Source organism: Equus przewalskii, chromosome 28 (genome assembly GCF_037783145.1).
Source record: "Equus przewalskii isolate Varuska chromosome 28, EquPr2, whole genome shotgun sequence".
Taxonomy (NCBI): Eukaryota; Metazoa; Chordata; class Mammalia; order Perissodactyla; family Equidae; genus Equus; species Equus przewalskii.
Window position 1 is genome coordinate 12,925,703 of NC_091858.1, and position 27,112 is coordinate 12,952,814.

Genomic DNA, 27,112 nt, shown 5'->3' on the forward strand with positions numbered 1-27,112 from the left:
GGAAGGTGCATGTTATACAAAGGCAATGACAGGGATCCTTGTGGTGATGGGACTGTTCTGTATCTTAATTGCAGTGGTGAGTAAACAAACTCACACGTGATAAAATTGTACAGAACAACATATACACATGAGGGAAGGCTACATTTTATATTAAGAGGAATTTGGTGAACTTATTACTAAGAACCACCCACTTTTCTAAACCTGTTTCTACATGAAAATTCATTCAGGCAATATTTGTTTGCATTTAAAATACCACATGACTGAAACACAAATTTTTGAAATACAACCTACTTTAAGTCAGCTACTTCCTCTAATTTATAAACTAGTTAGTTTACTTTAAACACTGCAAAGCCCAGTGCTTATAATGTGTTCTTCCAGTAAATGATCATCTTCCAGTAAAAGTTCTTCCAATCGCAGGAAATTTCCAATTCCAGAATACATTCAACACATGTAGGCAACAACAAATAACCCCTCAGCGTACCACAGGAACTACCTCTCCACTGAGACATATTTGTTCAATTTGATAACTGCCTATAATTATGTCTGTTAACCATTTACATGGTCATTTAAATCAAGCCAATATTAAGTTTATGTATTACTTATGTGTATGCGTAATTATGTAAAGGGATGCAGGTCTCAGAAGACTTGGCATGATTTATAAGTAGGACTGTCTGTGTTGGCTGGGAGCAATGAAAGACATATAATGAACGTCAGAAAAAAAGAAATGGTAAGGTTTGAGGTTGAGAAATAACCTAGATTAACAAAAGTAATAAATGCTTTTCAAATGGATCTAAAATATTTAAAAACTTGCTAGATATTTAATCTAGGTTCCCATAGCACCATAACTTTTTGATTTCTATAATGCAAGGAAAAGATCACTAAATTAGTGGTTTAAGTCACATTTCTGCTCCAAAACTAGCCATTGAGGGCTTGGGCACTGACCTCTCTGAACCTCGGTTTCCTTGTTTATAAAATGAATGTATGGAATAGTTGATCTCCAGGTGCCATTCCAACTTCAGAGGTATAGAGAAGGGAAAAGTTTTTGGTAAGGCATACTGGGGTCAAAGGACCTCAGTCAAGAAGACCTAGTTACTGCCACTGAGCATTTCTCAATCAAGCCACTGAAATACATATATTTATTTAAGTATTTTTAAATTGTATATTTTGGGGGCTGGCTGGGGGGCATAGTGGTTAAGTTCATGCACTCTGCTTCAGCAGCCCAGGGTTTGCAGGTTCAGATCCCAGGCAGGGACCTAGCACCGCTCTCAAGCCATGCTGTGGCAGCATCCCACGTACAAATTAGAGAGAGACTGGCACAGATGTTAGCTCAGGGCCAATCTCCCTCACACACACACAAAAATTGTATATTTTTATTTATGGTTCATATAATAAATAAAACAGAATGACATCCTGAGCCACAAATTTAAAGAATTCAGCAGAGTCGTCCGTACTAAACAAGGTAACTGAGCTCCAGAGTTACTGATGTGCAATCAGTTCATCACAGACACTCTGACCTAACCATCATAATTAAATCTATTTGCATTGGGTTTTCTTCTCCTTGTGAGAATGAATTACTTAGTAAAGCATAGTGTTTAAGTACACAAACTCTTGAGCCAGACTTCCTATATTTGAATCCCAGCTTCAACATCTATTAGCTGAGTGATCCTGGACAACCCATTAATAACTGAAGCCTCGGTTTCCTCATCTATAAAATGGAAGGTAAACATAATAAAACCTACCTCGATTAGGTTGTGAAGAGGATTAAATAAATGAATATTTGTAAAGCATTTAGAAACATCCCTGGCACACAGTAAACACTATACAGGCTTTTGTTAAATCAGTAAAATAAATATAACCCCTCAATTGCTATCTGGTAACACTTTTTGCTGGAAGGGGCAGAATGAATACTAAAGAATGAAATTATTCAAATCCTAAAACTTAGGACTTCATTTAGCCAACTAAAAATAATTTAGAAAGCTACCCATAATAAAATAGTTTTTCAAAAATAGCGATTAAGTTGAAAAAAACATGATCACTGAACAAATTGCACACCACTTAAGAAGACACAAATATTTCATTATTAATACTGAGTTTCCAAAGTATTTGAAATGCTATTATTCACACTATGTCCACTACCTCCACTCCCTTTCAGGAACTTGGAATTCCTTTTCAAGGTTTAACATGGGATAACATATGTGTAAAGAGCACAAACAAAACAGTACATTTTATAGAAACCAGCTCAATATTTTCCACTTGGTAATATCAAACAGCTCAGTTTCCAAAAATGTCCTTCTCCAATTGAGGAAGAATTCTCAAAATTGTCAGAACCTGGGGCATGCGAAGGCTCTGCCAGAGCAGACATGACTCGGCCTGTTAGTGATCTCCCTGGAACCTGGTGTGCCAGCCTAGCTCCGGCCACAACACAGGTTAAGATATGCACAGCCAGGCTAGTTCTCACAGTGCCAGAATTTGTGTTCTAATATGGCCAAATAAAGATACAACCAACACCTAGCTATGCTATTCTTTGGTGCCAAAACTTCTCAATCATTCTTCCAAATGGCCATGTCTAAGCTATTAATTAACGTGTACTTTATTCAGAGCCTAGTGGAACAATTCCCAAATGTTTTAAACGTAACAGAATATAAAACCTCACCAGAAATCTAAAAGACAGTATATGTATATATTGGACTACAATATACCCACGACTCTCCAAAAACCTTTTTAGTGTGGTTAACACCAAACACCACATGCAATATGCTTTTTTTTGCTAACCAAAATCATGTCACAAGTATTATGAACCCAAGGAAGATGAAAAGGGATTCTTACCCTCACACCTCATCCCTTCAACACTATCCAAGTGTAAGCAGTTGCTTGCACAACTGGGCTATGACCCTCAGATGACCCTTTAAAGGTAGCACAAGCACCATTTTTTTCTCCAAATGTCTTAATCTGTACTGGAGTACATCATTCATCAGAAATTTTAAATTTTATTTGTGAAGTCATCTCATGACTCAAAGATGTTGAAAAACAGGATACACACACACATACACATATACAGACAAACACACACATACCTGACTTTTGAAATGCTTAATAAACACACACAATAAAATTATTGCTTTTCTAACCTCACAATCTCAGCACTGCTACCATGCATCAATTTCTTCCCACTACACCAAAACAAAATTCCAGAGCCCCTGGCCTTCAAACGTTCCACAATTACGATTCCCCTCTCTTCTGCAACTTTTCTTCCCTGAGCTCTATTGAGGCAGTCTTAACACCATATTTTGCTTATTTCTGGATAAAAGCCTTTTTTCAAAAAATAGTTATTTTTTTTGCACAGAAGGCTCACTTCTTCACTTAGAAGCCCAAATTAAGTTTCCCCCTTGTCCAAGGAAGAAGCTTTCCATGACTGCTCCAATTCTTTGCTTCCTTCTTTGCTGAACTCCTGTTGTACCGTCTGTACCATGCTCATATGTCTTATTCTGTTCTCTAATTGTTTCACAGGCTTTAGTGAAGTCCTTTCCAATCAAACTATAAATTCCTTGAGATCAGGCACTGTATTTTATTCACCTATCACTATAATCTTGAATTAGGGATCTAAATTTCCTCTGATCAGGGATGTAGAGTTTTCTTCTGCATCTCACATTTAAGGATGACATACTAACTTGGAGAAAGCCATAACTGGATAATATTTAAATTATTTCACAGAAATGGTCAGGTTTTAACTGTAAGAAGAAAAGGTTCCTTTTCTATCAACAATTAAGAATTTAAACCCATGAAATAATTTATAAAGTATAAGAATTTGAGATCCCAAATTAGGTAACATTACTTAATTTAATCATGGATTTACACAAACAATAAGAGACTCAGCTATTTCTAAGACAGTACCCTTAAATATTTGATAATTTATCTTTTTTGTCTTAACGCTCATGATACAAGGATTACCGTAATCCAAAATCGCAGGTCAACACAACGTTCCAAAAATCAACTTTTTCTGCAAAGTTCAGAAAGGATGGCACATGAACTATTTAATTACAAGGAAAAGAAAGCATAATTCATTTCTCCCAATAATAATAATTGTAAAAGTAATAAAAGTCTACCTCTGAGGTTAAAGCACATTCAAGAGCTAAATGTGAAGAAAAGGAGTTCTGGCATAAGAGATGGCAAACTCCTCCTTTTCACCGCCCCTACACACACACACACACACACACGTTCGTGCACTGCCCCCTCAAGTATTCCTTGATGCTTCATCATTTCACCATCTTAGATATTGTGTCCTCCACATGTGGAATAAACATAACACTTTCCATCTTCATGATATTTTCAAAGGAATATAAAAAGTATGAAATAACTTTTTTGAAGTATTTCTAAATCCTTGACAAAATATATTATGTGGTATTTAGCTATCCACATTTCCAATTTTCAATATTACTGGCAATCCTGAGCTGCCTCTCTACTGTTCTTAGGGCACTCTTTGTCCAAGAAAACAAAAAGGATGACACTATAAGCTTCAAAAAATATACTCAGAAAGATAATCTGGGAGAAAGATCACATAATTCAACATTTCTTGAATATGCCTGATCACAAGAAAGTTTGCTGGGATTCTCCTCCAGAAATTCTGATTCAATTGATTTGGAGACAGGCTTAATCTGAATTTTTAACAAGCAAAACAGATGATTTTCCTGATCAGACATATTTGGGAAATATTGCTATAGCACATTACCAAATCCACAGGAAGGTTTTCTAGTTTTAAAAGAACATACAAACAACATTCAGTTATACATACTCCCCCTGAGATGAGGTTGTGGCCCCTGAAAGCTCCTCACTGCCAAATGCCATTGGGCCTATAGGGAAGACTTTGCTTCATCCTGGAGCAGAGGTCTTTGAGCCAGGCTCAGAGTGAATCTCACACAGCTAGAGAAGAATCAGACTCTTAAGTATGTGAGACAGATTTGCAATTATATTTTATGAGGTACTTCTGCACTTATTTAGGAGGAAATCACTAAATCCTGCTTATATTAGTGACAAATGAACTTTCACTGATTCTTTATTGAAAATAATGTAGTAAGAGAATAATTCTCCTGAGACTTCCCTAAATTTCTGAGAAGCTAAAAGTTTGTGGGTGTTTTGTTTTGTTTTAGAAAAGCAGAACATCTGAGAAGCAGATCAACAAACCAATAGGAAACGATCAATTAATGAGAGCTTACTACTTGTTAGAAGTTGTAAAGCACTGTGCTCAAACTTGAGTGTGCATATTATCACATAGGAATTTATTAAAATGTAGATTCTGATTCAGTAGATCTAGTGTGGGGCCTGAGAGTCTGCATTTCTAACTAGCTGCCACGTCCACAGACCATACTAGAAAGATTCTACCGAAATGACTGGCCCAACTTTAATGTGCATAAGGACCACAGGGAGGATATGACAGTGTGTTTAAAAATGAAGATTCTTGGTCACCATTCCTGGATATTCTGATTAAGTAAGGCTGGGCCCCTAGAATCTAGATTTTTAACAAAGGCCCTAAATGATACTGACATAGGCAGCCCAGAGAACACAACTAAGAAATACTGCTCTGGAGATCATGAAGATTAGTAAAGTTTGGTATCTCTTTCTGAGGAATTTACAGGGTAGGGGAAAGAAGATATCTGTACCAAACAGCCACATTTCAAGGCAGTATGAGATACTTGTTAAGAAGAGTACTCACAATTTGCTCTAAAAGTTAGGAGATACTGACATTTTAGAAAAGAAAAGATTTTCAAGTTTTGATTAGCAAACAGTAACCATTAAGTATGAAAAGGATTGTTTTTGGACAAATAGCATAAGTAGCCCTCATATGATATAAACAAATGCCAGGAGTCAGCCTCCCACACTCTGATATAACAAATGGTTTGATGCTAAAGCTAGCTGTCCTGATATATGTCCCACAGAGAACACTACAAAACATCCCATTGATTGGCAGGAATTTGAGGCTTAAGAACCATTTGGCACTCTTCCCCACCCAGGCATCACCACAGAGGTCAAAGATGACAGAATTACAGGAACTATACCGAAGGAAAAGAAGGAAGATCATTCCTATGCACTAATAGGAAACAAAACACTCTTGTGGGGGTGCGTGCAGGTGGGGAAAGCTAATAAATCTAGCTGCAATGATCATGTGCATGTAGTATCTGGACAAAATGCCACTGACGAGGGGCCGGCCCAGTGGCGCAGCGGTTAAGTTCACACGTTCCGCTTCTCGGCGGCCCGGGGTTCGCTGGTTCGGATCCCGGGTGCGGACATGGCACTGCTTGGCAGCCATGCTGTGGTAGGCGTCCCACGTATAAACTAGAGGAAGATGGGCACGGATGTTAGCTCAGAGCCAGGCTTCCTCAGCAAAAAGAGGAGGACTGGCAGTAGTTAGCTGAGGGCTAATCTTCCTCCAAAAAAAAAAAAAAAAAACAAAAAAAAAACAACAAAATGCCACTGACGAATACCTAACTCCAACCTAGTGATTCTCTACCTCTCCTCCGTGTAACACGTGGGATTTTGTATTATGGTTTGGATGCCTTCTCTATAAACGGTACTACCTGGTACAATCATCTCTGCACATCACACATGAATTACTCATTCCTTCCTGCTTTCCCATAGGCTGGACTTGATGGACCTTGGTTTCTTGGTCATCTCTGAATAGAGATAACAGGCCTCTGGAACACACAGTTTTTTCATAACTAAGCACTGATGACTGAAATACATTCTGATCATTGCCTTTCTCTTAAGTTCAACCTATTTTGAACTTAGTACAATACAATCTATTGATCTCTTAGAAACAGGAATGCAGCCTTGCTGAGGCAGCTCACAAAGGAGGAAGGTAGAATGATATGGACGGAAAAGCATTTGACAGGGAATTGAGTCTTGTATTGTAGTACTAATGACCTTTGATCAGTGCTTCATCCCTAAAAACTGTCTATGGATGTAACATCTTTCTGAGCATGTTTGAAATAATACTGTAACTAAAATAATGATGGAACATAAACATAGAACCAACTGCTTTTTATGGGTCTAGGCTAATGACAATTCCTGAATCAACACTGCACCTAGCTGCTGCCTCATTCTGCATTCCTTAGAAGATGGGAGAGATTTGCACAATTAACAATTTGATTTTTAAAAACAAATGGACCAATGTCTCCAAAAATAAAATTTGCCCCAAACTCTGTGCAAAAAATTCCAGTTTATCACTTGTTCTCCATTCTTACCAGTACTTCCATCACCAACAGACTGTTTTCTGCTGAGAAACATCAGTAATACAGCAGTTTTCCCTGAGACAATACACTAGCCCCATTCACACTTCTAGAGGGTCTGAAATAATGGGAGCTGTTTCCAAAGAGAAAACTGTTTGGGGAGATAATCATCCGTACATATCAAAATCTCAACTTACTTCCTGCACAAAGCATTCTTGCTTTGCTTGACAGACAACCTTCACATGACCTATATCAAAAGACCCACTAAATAATGAAAGATAACTCAGTCTAACCTAATCAACAAAGCCCCACGAGTAGAGACCCTGTGTCAACGGCTGAAGTAATACCCGATATACATCATTTTATACATGAAGTTTATTAGATTTTAGCTTAAGGAAGTATGAAAAAGAACTCTTCTGAAGCTTAGGGCACTGCGATGGCAGGTGTGAATCTAAAGACCTCAGCAGCTCAGGCCAGTGAAATGTGTTGTGGTCTGCCTACTTCTGCTACAGAGCAGGTTATGAAAAAGAAAAAACTGTAGCACCCAGGACCTGTTCAAGATGCCAGGATTTGGAACATTTCTCTTAGCAAGCAAGTGATTAAATATTCCACCTCCAGGGCTTTTAAGGCAGTCTACTTTTAAACAAATATTAAAATACTGGCTAGTCGCCATGCTTATCGATGTTTTCACTCGTTTTAATATATGTAGTAGGATTTTTACTAAAAAATGCATCTGCCTTTCATCAGTGAGTATCATAAAGGCTAAGGAAAAATAATTTTACTCCGGAGTTTAGTTTTAAATGGAAGGTTTTCCCTCAGTGTAAGAAAACAAATTTTTATTGCTTTCAGGCAATGGGAAACCAAATGAAACCAAAAGTTACAGATAAATTAATAGCTACATTTACTCATGTTGTTACAGAAGACTGTGCCAGCTTTTGGAACTCCAGTTATTTTTTTCAAGTCATGCAGCTCTGGAAATATTATGTAGCATTTTATGTGATGACTTCTGCCCATTCAAGCGTCATGAACTCCAAGGCAGGAATACAGACTGAAGACCTGAGGGTTGCAGGGAAACTACCAAAAGTTGCCATTTGCTCACCACCTGGAGCTTCCAGCCAATATCCCAGGTATGGGCATGGTTTTCTGCTTGCACCCTCCAGTCCCTACCTAAAGTGACCTCTGATGGTGTCTGACCCACCCTCCTCTTCAAAGACTAGTTCTGGGTAAAAGGAATAAAAGCAAACAGATCAGGCTGTAACCACTCAGAGTTTCCACCAGACTGAAACTAAGTCTACTTGGTAGAGAATATCAAACCCAAAGTAGTTTATCCATAAGTTCATTTCATGCTGAACTGTTTAATTATTAATTCTTAGGAACAAGCCTGCAAGTGATTAAATATTCTACCTCCAGGGCTTTTAAAGCAGTCTACTTTTAAACAAATGTTAAAGTTCTGGCTAGTAATCACGCTTCTTGATTGTAAAGTGACTAGATGTAGCAATCTGAAATTCTGTAATTTTAATCCATTCTCCCATCCCCCTTTTTAAGAGGAAAGTTATTTGGGAGAAGGAAACCATGCATTAATTTATTTTGATGTGACAACCTGCCTTCCATCTGTGTCCCTTGTAATACCTCCATTTGTTTAAAAGAAAGATAAACTGTTCTTTAAACAGGCTTGGAGCCCTGCTTCTAAACAGGACATCCTAGTTGACTTGGAGTGTAACTAAACGTAAATTGTAATTTGTCATGATTTTCTGTTGAAACTAAATTCTGCCCATAAAACTGTAGACCCTGGTCCTACAGGAGTTCTTTCTAAAACAATGGAAAAGTACTCTGAAAGACAAAACGCCTAAGAGACTATGAGAGGGCAGAAACGTCCTAGAATGCGGCCTCCAGTCTCCTAAGAGCAGTGATGCTGCTCCAGTGAATCTCCCTGAGGCCCCGTTTCTCCCTGTGTGAGGCAGAGGTGACAGTGCTTGCTTCTGCCTCCTCCTGAGAGGAGGGAGTACGTGAAGGGGACAGACTTCATGACTGACCAAGAACTAACAGATGGAGGGAGAAAAGGGGCGTTATTCAAAGTGCTTCAGGACATAATACGACACTAAGTCAGAAAAGAAAGATCATGTTAGACAGTCATAGTATTTTAACCAAAAACCCAAGTTTAAAAACACTATGAAGTCTGTTATCTTTCACATTTTACCTTCTGTCACTTTATTTCTTCTTTTCTTTCATTCTGAATTAGGCTCAAAGCATTTAAGGAACACATGCCAGAATGGTAAACTGTTCAAAAGCCTGAGAATGTGTAATCAGCCCTGCTCTAATCGCTGTTTTCCTTTGAAAAAGTTACCTATCATTCTTCTCTAGCATTCCTAGCAAGTGAACAAATAATATAAAATATAATGTGCCAAATTCCCAAATTTCTAATCCTGACCTACTCCAGGGCTGAGGCAGAAAGGATGACGGATAAGAGAAACAATGGACAAAAAAGTTCCTCCTATGAGTAATGTTCTCACAAAATTTTCACAAATTAGATATGGAGAAGAAATGAAGGGTATATACAGAGTTGTGGTAATACTTGCCAAACATACTACCAGGCATTTTACTACACACACTGTGTATTCAATCCTAACTCCAACCAGATAAACTTGGTCCTGCTTCTGTCCCCATTTTATAGATGAGGAAACTGAGGCTCAGAAAGCTTAAGTAACTTGTCAGAAAACTAGAAAGTGACAGTCAAGACCTGAATCTTAAACAAGACCTGACTCCTGAGTCCAAGAGCTCTAAACCATTACACCCATTTCTACCCACTGCTCTCTCTCCATACCTTTCCAAATTCCTACCAATTCCTACCAGGCACTCTTCTCTTCTTCATGCACTGCTGCTTCCGTCTCAAAAAATTCTATACTTGATAGGTGGTGTCTTGACTTGAATTTGAAAGGCAACATAGTAAAGAGGGGAACAAATGGAAAGGGAGCTGGTTTTAAGACTAGTACTGAAAATGGCAGGAGAGCTGATCCCCAGACAATGGGAGGAAGAGCATAGAGGCCAAACACTGGGAATGCATCACCTTGCAGGCATCTTGGGTTACCCTACCAAGAAAGTTATTTTGTACATTAAAAAAATAATGCAAAGGAGGACTTCACATGTGCTTAATGTTAGGATATTAACATATGAAAAGTACCAAGTACAGGTTAACTCTTCTAATGCTTTCCTACAGAAGCTAATTAGTTAAATCCTAATATTCTAGTGAACAGAAAAGAATTATACAAAAATTATCTAGAAGTAGAAAACAGATCTAGTTTATTTTTTAATGTTCATTCTGAATTTAACAGTGGGCACTAGTTGTAAATCATCTCAATTTTTGTTTGTATGCTTTTCACGCCAGAGTCCTGTCACTTCTAAAGCATCTGCATTCTCACAGAGAAAATTTAGGAACAATGAAAGACCCGACTATAGATTTCTGAGGCAAGAGGACAAAATGAACTAACAGACTTTAGAAATCTCCTGTTTATATCAGGGAGCTATCTATAATTCAACATCTAGCAAAAAATGTAATCACAAATGAAGTATGTGACGGTTATATTAACAGCATTGTTTAAAAATTCCCCAAATAAATGCTATATAACATTCTTAAACGAGGTAGATCTACATTGCTGGTATAGAAAGATGTCTAAGACACATTGCTAAGTAAAAAGAAACAAACAAAAAAAGATGCGTATGCAATTTTGTGTACTGACAAAATTCTAAAAGTATTTATCTCAATGAAAGTTGGACTTTTACTTTCTAACCTTCTTTACTGAATTAATTTTTTTAACCAAATGTCTCACTTTTTTAGTAATAATTTCTTCTTACAAAGTCTTTCCTAAATTAAGAATTAGGAGATCTCTCTCCACATGTGACAGACTGCAAACAAAGTATTTTTTGAAGATATCCCACACTGGTGATTTATAGATCCCAATGGCTGTATAACAGAAGTGGGTCTTTTTTTCTTTCGGTAAATATCGATAATGGTCCAGTTAACAAAACACTGCACTTAATATTACATACTTTAGCAGCAACTGTACAGTTTTCTCCAAAATCTATTCTTCCCATTTATATCGTAATACATTTTAGCTGAGCACATGAGTTCCCAAACTCCCTTGCTAGTTAGGACTAAATTACTAAGGTTTGGCCTAAGACCTTAGTGTGGGCAGAAGCGATACTGCACGTTCTAAGCTGTCCCCCCAAATGGAAGATTTCTTCTCTCTTTCCTGTTGTCTAGAAGATAAGATGGTGGGAACTGGAGCAGCCATCTTAGACCATCAGATGAAAGCTACCTGTTGAAGATGGAAAAGCAACAAAATATAGAGTCCCTGATGAATATGGACCCACCATACTGACCATGGAGCACTTTTCAGGCTTTCATGTGAGAGAAAAATAAATGTCTATTATGTTTAAGCCACATTCTGTCCTGTTGCTACAGTCAATACTATACTGCATGCACATATACATACACACACAAAAACACCAGGAAGTTATTCTAATACTATAATTAAATATCACCTCATTTTAAAGCTAAGTTTATTAGACTGTTGACTGAAAAATTAACCTACCTGTATTAAGTCTCAGAATAGAAAACAGAGAAACAGAAGAATCTAAGATATCTTGGTTTCTTCCTTAATCCTCTTGGTTTTTGAGTAGCAAGTTTGAAACAGAACAGCCTACCCTTATTGATTGCTGGCCTTGATTCTTACTTGTTAAAGGAATAAAATACAAGATTTAAAATACTGTGAGACTGCTAAAAATAAAATGTACTAAATGACCTAATATACCTCACAAATTAATCACAATAAAGGAGAATGGGAACCAGAAGGAATCACTAAACACAATAAACTATAAAATCATCTTTGAAATTAATATCCCACATCACTATAATGTGAAGCAGCAACAGAGATAAATTTATACAAAGAAACAAGGCTTACTTCAAGAAAGTGATCTTTGGCAATTCTGATCTAACTTTGCAAGTTATTTTTAGTATACCACATTGATATACCTTAACTGATTTCACTGCCTCCTTTCTGTTGCTGAGGAAATTCACCCTGAGCTAACATCCATGCCAATCTTCCTCTATTATTTTTTCGTATGTGGGACATTGCCACAGGTGGCTGGTGAGTGGAGGAGGTCCCGTGCCCAGGACCCACATCTGTGAACCTGGGCCACTGAAGCTGCGCGTGTGGACCTTCAACCAGTCAGCCCCAAGAAAGGGCCTTCACTGCCTCCTTCTTAACAAAGTCCTGACACGAACACAGACAGACTAAAAGCTCCAATAACAGCTTTCCTTCTACAGAGAATCAATTATTTTTAGGAACTAATGGATTACTGATTTATGGGTAAAAGTGGAATTCATAGTTCCTCATAGAATAGATATAAGCCAACAGGGTAATCTAAAAGATACACTGTTCTGAAGTGTCTAAATACCTACGTATTTAGTTACTTTTGCAGACATTAAGGACAGTTAACATTTCCCTTAAAATTTTAAATTTGCCCTTCATAGAGTATATAGTTTCTGCTTCCAGTATCTGATTTATTTTTTCAAAAGCATACAATATGCTTTCAAACATTCCCACATCCTCTTTTTGGTCAGGCTTTGGCTGGGTAAACATATATGTATTAGATGGAAAGAGGATGAAAATCTAGAGCTCTAATTATTTTCTATTGTAAGAGTTACAATAGATTTTCAGTGGATTTTAATAGGATAAAATGTACTGGACTGCTAGACTTTCAGGCCAATCATAATATAACGAGGAGTTCATACAAAACATTTAATCCCACAGTCCTAAACTCAGGAGGCTCCTCTCTTTGGAAAGGAAAGCTAAAGTCCTACGAGCACTTAAAATTAAATTTAAATACTTAAAATTAAAGATTTTTCCATACCATCAGATGTTCCAGAAATGATCCAATGGCAGCAAAGCAGATCAAAAGATTAAGATGTACAGTGTGGCTTTCTGTTATTCGTGTGTGCTTAAGAGTAGAGGCAAGTCAAGGCAGAAGTCACAAGTCACAATAAAAGAAAACGTTTCAGAAACTATTTGAAATCTTTGAAATAGATGTTCTTAGAAAATTGTTCTGAGGAGCCAGCTGGCAGGCGAGGCAATATGGCAGTTAAGAGAAACATCTAACATCTCTGCTCCACCTTGTTCTCCACCTTTCTTGTTCTTTTACAATTGGGAAAAGGGTAAACCTGAAACCCAAATGAAACAGTAATGTGTGAAAAATACATATAATTATGTGTGGCCCCCACCATATCCACCTTCAACCACAATTTACTATTCTTATAAATAACGACAAGCCAAAAGTAATAAAGCACAGAAAGAATTCAGTTCTGCACATAACATTTTGTATATGGATCCACAAACCCTAATCCACAATTCCAAAATCTAAAAGCTCTGAAAGACTAAAGTTGTACGTACTGTGGGAAAGGGGTCGTGTGTACAAACTCACCGGGTGGCAAAACATGACCTGAAATGTATAACTAACTATAGTTTTAATTTATCCCCCTTAGTGTAACTATTTGTTTCACTAAATATTAATGTGCTTAATTACTAGGTGCTACCTTTAGACCTCACTGGGGATATTACGTTATCTATGCGTTAGGTACCAACTAACCTTTTAAAATCAGAAAGACTTTGAGGCCCATCTGGTCCCAAGGATTTCCAATAAAGGAAGTGTGGACCTGTATCAACTCAATTACCCTTACCACAACCCTGTGATATAGGAGTTTTTTTCGCAAAGAAGGAAACTGAGTGTTAACAAACCTGTCCAAGGTCAAAGAGCTAGTGAGCGTTAAAGCTGAGATTTAAACTCAAGCAGTTCAGAGCCTGGACTCTCAGCCATCATGCCACGCAGCCTTTTCCTTTCACATCATGCAGATGAAAGAGCGTTTTTGATTTTCTAGCCATAATTACCAAAATTATTAATGCTGGACACTTCAAAACAAATCTTTTAAAAACCATAGTTAGGCTTCAGAAAGAGAGTCTGCATTTTAAGGATAAATAGACTTTAGGCCAACTTAGTCCAATACTTTACGAACAGGCAACATCCACGCAGCACACTGCTGGCGATTAGGGTTGCAGACAAACCGCAAAGCTTTAAACGGCTCTGTCACCGCTGTTCTCAGTCCGTAATCAGGCGCCATCGCCAGCGCTGCGGACAAGGGTACTTAAGGACAATGCTTTTTTCAAAGCTCCTGTTGTCACAAGTGGACATTTCAGGGAACATATAATTAATACTATGGTAAAAAAAAAAAAATCTGTGTGTGTGAGAGACAAAATTAATGATTAAGAGTCATCTCACCAATAGAGATAATCGCCAAGCCTTTCTATAGCCTTCCCCAAAATGCCCAGTTCAATGGCTAATATCACCCAAAAAATCATCCTCTGACCTTTCTCTCCTCCCGTCGGAGGTAGTTTAACAGACCCCTTACAGGTCTTCGGGCTCTCGGTGCCCTCCCACGACTGGGAAGCGGATCGGACCCAGCCACCTCGCTCCGTCCCTCTACCAAGATGGCGGCTGTTCCGGCTCCGCGACCGGAAGTGCGGCTGCGCACCCGCCCCACTTCCGCCGTGTGCGGCTCCGCGCGGCAGCGGGCATCAGCGCAAGGTGGAAGGAGGGGAAAAGCGGACAGAGAGATGCGGCGCTAAGGAGGACAGGCCCCACCTTTAGCAAAACACGAAGCATTCCCGAAGACCCCGGGGGGTGGGGGGAATATAAGTAAAAGGGAGAAGGCTGTGACTGTTCTGCAAAGGGTTACAGAGACAAGATGAAGCGCCCCCAAACCCGCATTCTGGAGCTGCCCGAGTCAGAGAAGGGGTGAGGGAAGAAAACCTACGAGGGACATGGGAGTGTTAGAAAACAAAGGGCAAAGGTGCCAAAGCGACTAAGACCTGGAGAGGCGGAGAACGAGAAAATGGAATGTAAAGACTCAAACGTTCTATTTCATCTTTTGGCTTAATTATGCCTGTATCACCAGAGGGGACATTTCGCATACTAAAAGGTCCAAAAAACTATTGTTAAAATTGCTGCTCAGTCACTACATGCTCTCAGGTCAGAAATGTCTCATGTTCTTCTATCCAACTTTACTTGATTCTCTAATATATGTAGTCTGCAGGAGGCAGATTATAAAGTTATTTCTGAAGAGGATACAAGAATAAATAAGCACTATTGATGACAGATAAACACAAAACATTAGACTTTTTCTCCTTAATTTTTAGAGGGTTCATTTTTCAGATTTAACAGCAAAGGAAACATTTTGATACTACCTAGCCTCTGTAACAGAGGAAGGACGGAAATTAGGCATTATGACGCAAAAAGTGCAACAGTGAAAAGAGTTGAAGAGATCCACCACCTTATCCATCTTCCCTGACTGTACAGTCTCTGGAGCACTTCCATTAATGGGCAAGAAACATCCCAGTGCATTGTCTATGTACACCTGTTATTTGTAAATTCTTATGACATGAATGCTTTCCCCACAATCTCTTCTACTGAACTTCACTTTTTTTCTATCAGCATAATGGTTGAGCCAAGTTTGAGATCTGCAATTTTAGCTACCATAATGTTCCACTGTTTTTTCTACCTCAGTTAAAAATTCCCATACAGGCTTTGCTGAAAATCAAGAAGAAAAAGATAATACTCTGCCTCAGAACTATTAAAAGCAAGTGAAAGACAACAATTTAACGTTCCAGCTTTTTAGAGTGCACACAAATCACCTATTTGTGCATCTCACTCCCGTCCTGCAGGCACTCAAAAATTATTTAATCTGGTTAGTATTAAACTATCACTATCAAAAAAACCCAGAAAACAAGTGTTGCTGAGGATGTGCAGAAATGAACTTTTGCATCATGAGTGGGAATGTAAGATGGTGCAGCCGCTGTAGAAAACAATATGGCAGTTCCTCAAAATGTTAAACATACAATTACCATATGATTGAGGAATCTCACTTCCAGGTATAGAGCCAAAGGAACTGAAAGCAGGATCTCGAAGAGATATTTGCACAGCTATGTGCATAGCAGCATAATTCACAATAGCCAGGAGATGGAAGCAACCCAAATACCCATCAACAAATGAATGTACAAACAAAATGTGGTATATACATACAATGGAGTATTATTCAGCCCTAAAAAGGAAGGAAACTGTGACGCATGCTACAACATGGATGAACCTGAGGACAATATGCCAAGTGAAATAAGCCAGTCACAAAAAGACGTATACTATACGACTCCACCTATAAGATAGCTAAAGTAGACAAATTCCTAGAAACAGACAGAAGAATGGTGGCTTCCAGGGGCTGGAGGGAAGGGGAAATGGCTAACTGTTGTATAATGGATACAGAGTTTCAGTTTTGTGAGATGAAAAAGTTCTGGAGATCTGTTGCACAACAATGTGAATGCACTTAAAACTACTGAACTATACACTTAAAAATGGTTAATGTGGCAAATTTTGTGTTTTTTACCATAATTTTTTTTTTAATTTATTAAATAAAACCCCTGACAATTAGCAAGAAAAACAAATGGGAGATTAACTCTACGGAAGAACTACTTTCTCCTAACTTCTAGAAAAACTGATGTTCAGGATGTCAAAAGATTTTCTCACCACAACATTCCTTTTTTGAGATGTTCACTGCCAAGTTATCCTATTTAAGGTTCTCTTAGGTACCATAAGGGTCCTTGTAAAGCATGAGTCAGTGCCTCCACATCATCATGCGACCCTGAGGAAGGACTCTCAAAGGAAAAGGTTTTGCTTTATGAACTATAAAATTCCTTTTTAACTTCTTGAAACTGCCGATTCATGACTCCTCCAACTCAGCTGTAACATCTGACAGGAAACACAGAAGAAAGAGAACACATCCTTTTCTTTTGACTTTCTGATTAAAGAGATTTGCTTTTCTGATGCATACATGAAATGTATCCTCCAAACTTTATTTCTTGAGCATAGTAACTTGAGCTATAACTGATTACAGCTCATGTTAACTTCGTCTAAAAATAAGGAAGGACAAAATAAACTACTAGTACTACAGTATGAGAGTATTTTTGACACTTCCAAGTAAATTCTGATATTTCCCTTCTGCAAACAAACATTTAAAATAAGACTACATCTTCCTATTTCTAGTTCTGGATATAAATAATACAAACGACGTAAATTATGGCACATCCAGGCTATCTAATAATATCATTAATGCAAAGGGAAAGAAAAACCTAAAAAGGTAGAATAGTATAGTGTCTGTACTTGAAATGCCTCTCCCTTCACCCTCCCAGGTGTGTTAGGATAAAGAACTAAATAAATTCAATTGCAGAAGTAAATGGTAATTCTCCTATTCCCCTGTGAAAGGTAATCAATTACACTTTTGCTTAAACAAGTGTTTCCTCAACCAAGTCACTTACTTAAAAGATGCAGGTAAAATGACATTCTTGGCTGCTATTGTTTTCCTTACCCCTTCCAGTAAGGACCACCATCAACTTCTGGTTCTGTGTACTGTCAGTCTACTTCACTGCACAGGTAGGCCAGAAGGAACAAATCTACTTCATTATACTCTATATCTGATAAAGGTTTTAATGACCATCCTAAAACTCAGAAAGAGAAAGGGTAAGACAAGCAGTTGGCTCAGAAATTTTATGGAACCCTGTTGATTAACCAGTATTTTACTGAAAGTATTTATCAGCAAGAGAAGATGAAGATGGGAATAAATTATAAATAATAAATATCTAAATTTGTGCTATGAGACAAACTTGCATAATAGATAAATCATTTCCTGAGTAAAAACAACAGTCTTTCTTAAAAAAAAAGCATTCAAAGAGTCCAATACAAAATGCTTCTGAAGTGAACTTGTTTATCCAAATGTAGGCTTTGATAAGATCAATTTTAATGCTTGACCCATAATCCTGACAACTCTAGGTCAAACTGCTACACATATCATGACAAGGAGTGTAAACATTTAAAGGTTCATAACTTATTTCATTGCATTCAGGAAATATTTATTAAGTACTCATGAGCAAGGATCTCTGGTAGTACAAAATACAGTCCTATGAATTCAACACATGAATGCCTATTTTTCTTTTTAAAACAAAAACACGAGCAAACTATAACTGCGTGAAAGAATGTAAGGGCACCAGGAAGTTGTGGCAAACCACATACCCCAGCTTTGGAGAAACAGGGAAACAGGGTGACTGACATGTGCTGAGAAAAACATATGCAGTCCTAAGTGACAGTAATGTTAAAGAAATGTAATAATGCCAACCTTTTCTGCATAGAAGGGCTGTGCTCAGAGCACAAAATCCCACCTGAAGATTGGCAGGGACAAGCTGGAGACCCAGAGAAGAACAATCATGTCAGTAAAGGAACTGGAAACCATGGCATATAAAAGAAAATGAGATGTTTAGCCTGAAGGGAAAAAAGTAAAGCTCAGGAGAAATTTGACAGCATATTTAAATTATTTTTAGAGCTGCCCTGTATAAAGAGTAGGTAAGTTATGTAGTTATCCAACTAGTACTTGTCATGATATGTGTAGTAATTTGACCTAGAGTTGTCAGGATTATAGGTCAAACATTAAAATTGATCTTATCAAAGTATCAAGCATGGAAGTCGTAGGCAGGCCCTAGAAATATATAACCATTGGAACTGTCCATAGGAAAACGGTCTACCTTGGAGAATGGAAAGCTCCTGGCACCAGGAAATCTTTAGAAGTTCAGAAAAGTAAAAAGAAAGCCTGACTTGAGAGAAAGGCTGAAGTAGTTTTCCGAACCTCTAAACATTTCCTGGTGCACCAAGAACTTTCTATCTTCTGAGGTAGCCCACACTTTACTATGGATAATTATTTTCTTCAAAAGAAAAATGGGGATAATTATTGGCAATAACTAAATTCCAATAAGGAATTACAGAAATGTCAGAAAAATTGTTGTTCCCTCCCCGTATTGACCCATATTCCAAAAAAATTTTTCTATCTTAGATCAATATATTGCTGACCTAAATAATCTAACCAAAGGTTGTTTCTTTTTCTCCCAGTCACTGACTTACCTTTGAAGCCTCTCCAAGATTATTCTTGATATGGCGTCCTCCCTAACTCATCACTGCCCCTGCTCCCCGTCACACACACTGTGCCTGTGTCCCCAGTAGCTGCTGTCTCTCCTCTAAGTCCCCAGTTATCTGTGTATATCACCAACACAGAACCCATTGCCCCATAAGGATTATTGACATGAATGGAATTCTAAATTAGAGCAAAAGCCTTCAAACTTATAAAGGTCATGCACCATAAAATACTAGTACCACTGGATTACAAAGATCTATGAAATTTATGAAAGAGAATTAACCAAATCAAAGAGCAATGCACCTAAAATGGCCTCCAAAGAGCATGTATTCTAACTTAGCACCTTCACAAGGAGTTAGCAACCACTTGGACCATATGGATACACGTCTTCTTTGGAAGTTTGTCCCTAAGAACCATGTTTTAGGACCTTTTTTATTTTATGTCATTCAGCCCAGCTTAGATTATAAATTCCTTGAGGATGGAGATGTCTTCCTTTCCCCTTCCCATGAGAGCCCTTAGTAGCTGGTTAAATGAAATTCCATAAACTGCTCGCTAAAAGAAAAAAATTATACTTGGAGAACTAAATTTGTGTGTGTGTGTGTGTGAGAGAGAGAGAGAGAAAGAGATAAGGGAATAATTATTACTTTTGCAAATCTGGTAGAATCAAACATCGACTTCTTTTTCTGTTCTTAGTGGACACAAAAGACTACTGATAGTAATTCCCTTACTCCCACTTTGATGTAATAGTCCATGATACATCTAATTTCCTAAGAGTTGTGGAAATTGAAGGATCCCAATTCTATTACTGGGCTTAATACCAATCACAGAATTTCAGGGTTACAAAGTAAATTAGAGACCATCTAAAGTAGCTCTGTCATTTTATTACTTAGAAAGGTAAAGTGACTTGTTGACCCAGGACTCTCAACAGTTTCACTTTTTCTTTTTATACTACAAACAAAATATAGGCTCAATCACCTCACAGAAGTCACTGCATTGGTTTAGGACTACCTGAAATTCATGATTCTTCAGTCATTTTATTCTTTAAGTAACTCATACTTGGAAGTCATTTAGCTAACATTTGTATACAATGACAAGAGTCATACGCACACAGTGACAAAAATCAGGACCTGGGAGTCCTAGGTCAAGTCAACAATTATAAGAATGAGTCAGTAATTATAAGAACAGCTACCATTTCATGAACTCCTACTATGCACCAGACAGTTGATGCAGTCGTGTGTATATAGTATCTCATGTAATCATCCAGTGATCCTGCCATGACAAGTATAATTATCCCTAGTTCACAGAGGAGACAGATGAGGTTCATTTTGCCTCAAAGCAGAGAGTCTGGATTTAAAGCCAGGTCTGACTTCAAAGCCTGTGCATCTCTGCCGGCCACTTTAAGTAATGTCTTCTGGTTCTTCAAAACTGTTCCAGTTCTCTAGGACTACACTTCCAAAGGTTTGAAAAGGCATTCACACTAAGAGAGGTGGTATGATTCATTGCAACAAGCAAGGGCTTAGAAGCTGGGCCCACCAAAGTTAGAGTCTGGCACCATCACTCACTGGTTCTGAATAACCAGGGCACACAGAATAGAGAGGTATTATGAGAAGCTTAACAGGGCAAATTTTAAGAAATGAAGTCTTACTGAATTAGAGTTAGTCATAAATCATCGCCCTTAAAATTCACAGTACAGTATAATCTTCGGATGGAACCTGGTAAGTTATTCCAAACTATGTATGACAGCCCTAGAAAGAGAAAACTCACCCTCCAAAAAAGGTATTTTAAAATTCAAACACAGGGAACTCTATATTTTACCTCCCTTGTGGGTGTTTATTTTGTTTCACAATTAAGTGGCCATTGGAAGAATAAGTTTTTTCAGAGTTCTGGAAAGTCATCTTAAATTAGGCCCCGGAAAGAAATGGAATCTCTTTTAGTAATGACTCTTGTTTTCTTTGAAAGTTCATGTTTGGGTCAGCCAAGTTTTAAACGGTAAAATTATATTGCTGTGTTGTTAGTCAAGTTTGGGGGTGGGGTGGGGGAGAGGCCGCTAACTATTTGGATCACTGTAGGACAGCTTATCTGGTTTCTATACTGAAAGAAGGGTCTATTCTTAGGAAAAAGACATCATCACTTTGGAGGAGCAGAAGCTTGCATTGGATTTCTACTGAATGTTCCACATGGGAAGACTCAAGAAAAGTCTAGCTCTCCAAATAAAAGCTGTTTTCAGAAAATCTTGTATGATTTTCTTGGGTCAATGGAATGTCTAAGCTAAAGGGTTTTTCTTTTGTTTTCCTATTAGCCAGATAGAAAACAATTGTGTAATGATTTTTTTCCATTTATGTATTTATTCCTTGCTTTGTTCCAACAAGAATAAAGTGGCGAATAATAACAAACAATAAATTTAACTACTGTTAAGTTATGAATGAGCCAGAAGCTGTACTTGGTTTTACTATAATAGCTATTATCCTGATCTTAAACTATTAGTCATAGAAACCTGCACACCACATGCTCACACTATTAATGAAGCCCATCTGAGTTTACTATTACCATCTTTCTTGACTCTAACTTACCTTCATGGAAGAAGTCACTGCACAGTCACAGGAACTAAGGAAATGGTTTGGTTGAAAGGAAGGCAAAACAGGTAAATGACACAAGTTAAGGCAATAATTCCCCAGGGATAAAAACATTTCACTCCAGGAAGGATTTAAGTAGCCCTTGGCACCATCGGTCAAGGGAAGGCAAAAGAAATCCTGAGCACGTCTGTAGTCAGTGCTGCGTCAGTACCAGGTCACCAGAGGTCCTGATGAAGATTTCTCGCTTAAGAGTAAAAAATACAATGCGAATAAGATGCAGGGCTAACTTGTCTGCAGTTTTCCATCTAACCAAAGACAGAGCATCTCATCAGACAATGGGGTGAAAAACAATTACTTTTTGACTGGAGAGTCAGTTTAACGACTAATAATAGGATTACCTGTTAAATTATGTTAACAAGTAAGAGTCTGGTTCAAAACAAAAGTGGTCTTTGGAAAGTTAAAATATTTTTAAAACTCTTGGCACAACAGAACTGTATACTGATAAGCAGGCTTTCTAAAAGAGAGAAGAGATAGAAGTGAATGGGAATAGGCCTTGGTTCATTTTAAAACCACCTGAACTTACATATTAAATCAGGGGCCAGCCCCATGGTGTAATGGTCAAGTTCAGCACGCTCCACTTCGGCGGCCCAGGTTTGTGGGTTCAGATCCTGGGCACGGACCTACACCACTCATCAGCCATGTGGTGGCAGCAACCCACATACAAAGTGGAGGAAGACTGGCATAGATGTTAGTTCAGGGCTAATCTTCCGCAAGCAAAAAAAGAGGAAGATTGGTGACAGATATTAGCTCAGGACAATCTTCCTCAGTGGAAAAAAAAAAAAAAAAGCAAATCATACCCACAAATACTTATCCTACTGCATTCTAATCATCTGATTCACTTTTCGTCACTCTCACTGAGTAAGAAAGGGCCTTGTTTTATCTGTCTTTACATTTCTGCAGCTTGCACACAATGCCTAGCACATGGTAAGCACTTGGTATATCTTTTTGCAAGAAATAAACTATAAGAGATAGGTATTTTAAAAATTCATAGCATTTTCATCCATATCTAAGTAAAGTAAATGAAGATGAGGCAGAGGCTATAATTTTGGCCTTTAGGAGAAACTACTAAATAGGGCATTAGGATGTGTCCCTCATATTCTCAAACACGTATGAAAGGAATGTGGCATGATTGATTACTCCACTCTATCCAATTAATAACTGAGATCACTACTAGGAACTCAGACACTAGTCTCTTCATGCATTTAAATACCAGTAATCTTTAAAATACAGTCAATATTGCATTTCTGTTCTTTGATATATTTTGTAACATACTTTGGGGGAATGGATCAAAAATTATTAAATAACTCACTAAAAGATTAGTTGCCTTTACAAGATCTGGAAAATGTGCCAAAAAAAAAAAAAAATGCATTTCAGGGATACACCCAACGAAGCTGCTTCTTTGCTTTTAGCTCTGAAATCTTACTCCATATGACAGCAGAGACATGCAGTTTGTTTCTTCCCCTATAGATACTATAGGTATTTGGCAATAAATATGATTCTCTCCTATAATGTCAACACAGCAAAGGGACTTAACGTGATTTCACATTTTTTAAATTTGCCAAGTTTATGCATAGATTCTATAACCATACAATTACAAACTAAAGTATTGTTCTATAAATGAAAGTTCCCAGGATGAGGGCATTTAATTTATAAGATACTATTACGTAATTTCTTCTAAAGCACCCTCCCTCTTTCAATTTAAAAATAATTGAAAAAATCATAAACTGCCCAATATTTTGAAAAAGGAGACAATAGCAAAATGTATACCATTTTTTAAAACATGGAAATCTGAAGATAATAGTACAATTTATTGGGCTGCTGAGCTTACAAACTATGTAGACACCAAGAAACCAAAACATGAAAGGAAAAAGCTGCAAGAAGTTGATGAAAGGGATCTTGCTGGGTAACTTCAGGACCAAATTGCTAAGGATGTATTGAGGCCTAAGTATAATTGGTTAAACCTTGATTACAAAATAAGATTACAGACTGTTTTTATATTTCACTACAAAAACTCGGGGACATGTATATCAATCACTGGATGGGGTGGTTAAGGCTTCCAACACTGTCATTAGCTTAATTGTTTTGCTTTTTTAAAAGGGAAAACTAAACACCCTTCCAGGAGGCCTGGATTTCACAGCTTTTAATTTAGGCAAAATATAGTTTTGAAAGCAGAAAGGAGATACTGCCTGGGGAGTCCAGGAAGGTTTTCTAGAAGCAAGCTGTGTGCTTGAAGACAGACAGGCGCTCCTGCACAGCCAGTCACATGACCATCCATGTGAATCCATGTGAAGACTGGTGGCAGAGACCCATCCCACATCCACATCCATGACACGATGTTATAGGACAAGTCACTCCACCTTTTAGACCTCAGTTTCCTCATTTGTAAAAGAAGAGGCTGGACTAGTGAGGTTCCTTTCCTTCCATTTCTAAAATAGGATTATTACATTTGATATGACTTTAGCAGGATGTCTCTATCCTGCCCACAAATAAAACATACTAAGGAAAGAACTCCTTCATGACATTTTTTTCTCACCACCTTTGACTTGTCTGAGAAGCAGAAGCAAATGCTTTTGTGCTTAAGCGTTTTTTATGGATTCCCACAGGGCTGAAAGTTACTAGTGGGACTACACATGGTGGTGACCCCGTACATAGCCCAAAGCTTGCTGGGGCTTCTCTGAAAGTGATTTGAAAAACACAAGGTTTTGAACACATTTAAACTATAACATTAAAATAGTATGCACTGTATATCCTTTAAAAAAAAGTCTTATATTCCCACAGTACCTACTTCTAAATGGCTTAAAGCTGTCACACAGATGACAGTTAACATTAATACTAAAAGATGGAAGACAGACTGTAGGGAGAGTATCCTACCACTTGGGGTGCCCTACAAACGTGAGGTTGATTTATTTGATCTATGCTGAGATTTAAACTTGGAGAATACAGAATCGACTAAGTTTCTGTAAGTCTAAATAATGCTATCTCCAATTATGGATGGATTATTTTTAAAAGTTTTTCATTCACTTGATAATAATACTGCTTAACATTATGATTATCACAATGCCAGCACTTGGTAAATATTTTACCACGTGCCAGACACTACACGCATTGACTCCAACCCCCTCTGCCCCCAACACAAGCCTACACATGAGGAAACAGAGGCACAAAGAGACAAAGTAATGTCATCATAAGGTCACAAAGTCTGCATCTGAATCCTGGCATTCTAACCCCACAGCACACCTGCTTAAATGCTGGATGGCAAACACATCTGGCACGTGACACCATGCTGGGTGATCAACAATGATTAAGACAAGCACTTGGTTTACAAGCAGTGGAGTCTGCCAAACATATAAAAAATAATTACAACATAATATGTGTGCTGTAACCCAGGCCTTTAAAAATTGCTGGGGCAACACAGAGGAGAGAGAGGCTGCCAGGGGAGTTCAGCAAGACTTCTATGTGAGCTGGGTACTGAAAGATGAGCAGGCATTCCTGGGGTGCAGGAAGAATGGAAGGGCATTCCGGGTAGAGAACAGCATGTGCCAAGGTATGTAAAGGTGAGTGAGTGCGGCAGGAAGGGAGAGAAGAAGGCAGGGCAGGAATGCGGAGATTTTACAGGCTGGCTAACTGGACCCCCTTCTACATCAGTTCCTATCTGGCCAATGGTGGCAAGAAAGCAGAGTCCACAATCTATACAGTAGCTAAAATATAAAGACGTACCACCTGAAATTTATACAACATTATAAATCAATGTGACCTCAATAAAATAATTTAAAAAAAACACAAAAACAGCAGGGTCCACTTGACGGTTGTCTCCTACAGTGATCATATCTAGTGGAGTTTCAAGGAATGTTCTTTCTTCTAAGATTCACTTCCCCAGAGTCAGGAAGACTTTAAAATGCAAATAGTCCTGGGGTGCTGGCAAGAATTAAAGTGAAATAAACTGGGCACAGCGGTTAAGTTCACATGCTCCACTTCAGCGGTCCAGGCTTCGCGAGTTCAGATCCCGGGCACAGATCTACACAATGCTCATCAAGCCACATTGTGGCGGTGTCCCACATACAAAATGGAGGAAGAATGGCACAGATGTTAGTTCAGGGCCAATCTTCCTCACACACACACACAAAATCTAAGTAGCTAATCAGTTGGCTGAATTTTAGAGCCAGGCTAGCCAGGCAGAAGACGGCACACACAAGGGGAAAGGTAGTAAATTGCCTCCCACGGTGAACTGCCATGTACTCTAAAGCCTAGGTTTGTGGCCCTTAAGGGTTTATGATCAAAACACATTGTGTATGTGTTTTCTGTAGAAAGTGCCCATAGGTTTCACCAGATTCTCAAAGGGATCAATGACCCCCCCCAAAATAACAATCACTGCTTTCAAATGGGCTTAGAGCCAGACCTCCACGCAATTTATAAGATCTGGGGCAACCTTAAGACACAATAAGCAAAAAGTCACTACAAGCAAAATGAGAAAGCCCACCCACCCTCCCTCCCTCTTGAGCCTTATTTGAAACTCTGACAAACACTTTAGCTTCAGACTCTGTTCAAAAGGCCTTGAAGATCTGAGATAGCTCTGTTTGCCTAACGTTATTCAGGTCCTATTACGCAAGCCTGCCACCTATTCAGGACCCCAAATGTTCACGATTTACCGATAAGATAAGGTATAAAACCTTCCATTTGTAATCTAATTCTCCTAAGGAAAACCTTCCCTCAAAATGGCAAAAAAAAAAAGTGAGGAAATATGCAAGAAGCCAGATCCACAGGCCAGGTACTTAATTAACTTCTCTAAACTAATATTTAAAAGAAAACTTAAAATAAACCACACTTCAGTTAAACTTACTTTAATTTTCTACCAAAAGATTAAAAGGATGACTGCCCCCTGTGGGATAATAATCACCAAGGAGTCTGAACACAAGACACCTTATTTATAGGATGGCAATTTGGCCCCCTGGTGGAACATGAACGTCGACCCAACTTCTGTCACCATCATCACTCATTATGTCACCAGCATTTCAACATATAATTCTTCTGTTGTCAGAATTCCCTCTATTGCTGTTCAAGTCCATGCTGCCATCTTTCAAGCAGTGCACAGGTCAAGGGAATATAAGCAATTTGTCACGAAAGGGACAGAAAGAGAGAAGCTTTCCAGCACTTGGTATGCCTAGGCAGCAAGGTGCAGAGTGGTGGTGAAGAATACCAGTGCTGGAGTC

The 27,112-nt window shown here is 38.3% G+C and overlaps 1 protein-coding gene across 22 annotated transcripts in view; it reads right to left on the bottom strand.

Annotated features, from left to right (window-relative positions):
- RBPMS (RNA binding protein, mRNA processing factor) overlaps positions 1-27,112 on the bottom strand; it is a 170,929-nt gene that overhangs the window by 111,933 nt on the left and 31,884 nt on the right. For 6 of the 22 annotated variants that reach the window (XM_070598116.1, XM_070598112.1, XM_070598108.1 and 3 more), the window contains exons 1-2: positions 14,638-14,790; positions 13,131-13,437 (exon numbers count right to left, since the gene is read on the bottom strand). The exons of the other annotated variants lie outside the window; for them this stretch is intronic. In XM_070598116.1, coding sequence (XP_070454217.1) covers positions 13,131-13,133 — 3 coding nt within the window. In that variant the 5' untranslated portion in view covers positions 13,134-13,437; positions 14,638-14,790. Of the gene's footprint in view, positions 1-13,130; positions 13,438-14,637; positions 14,791-27,112 lie in introns of those variants that run through there. 22 annotated transcript variants of the gene reach the window in all.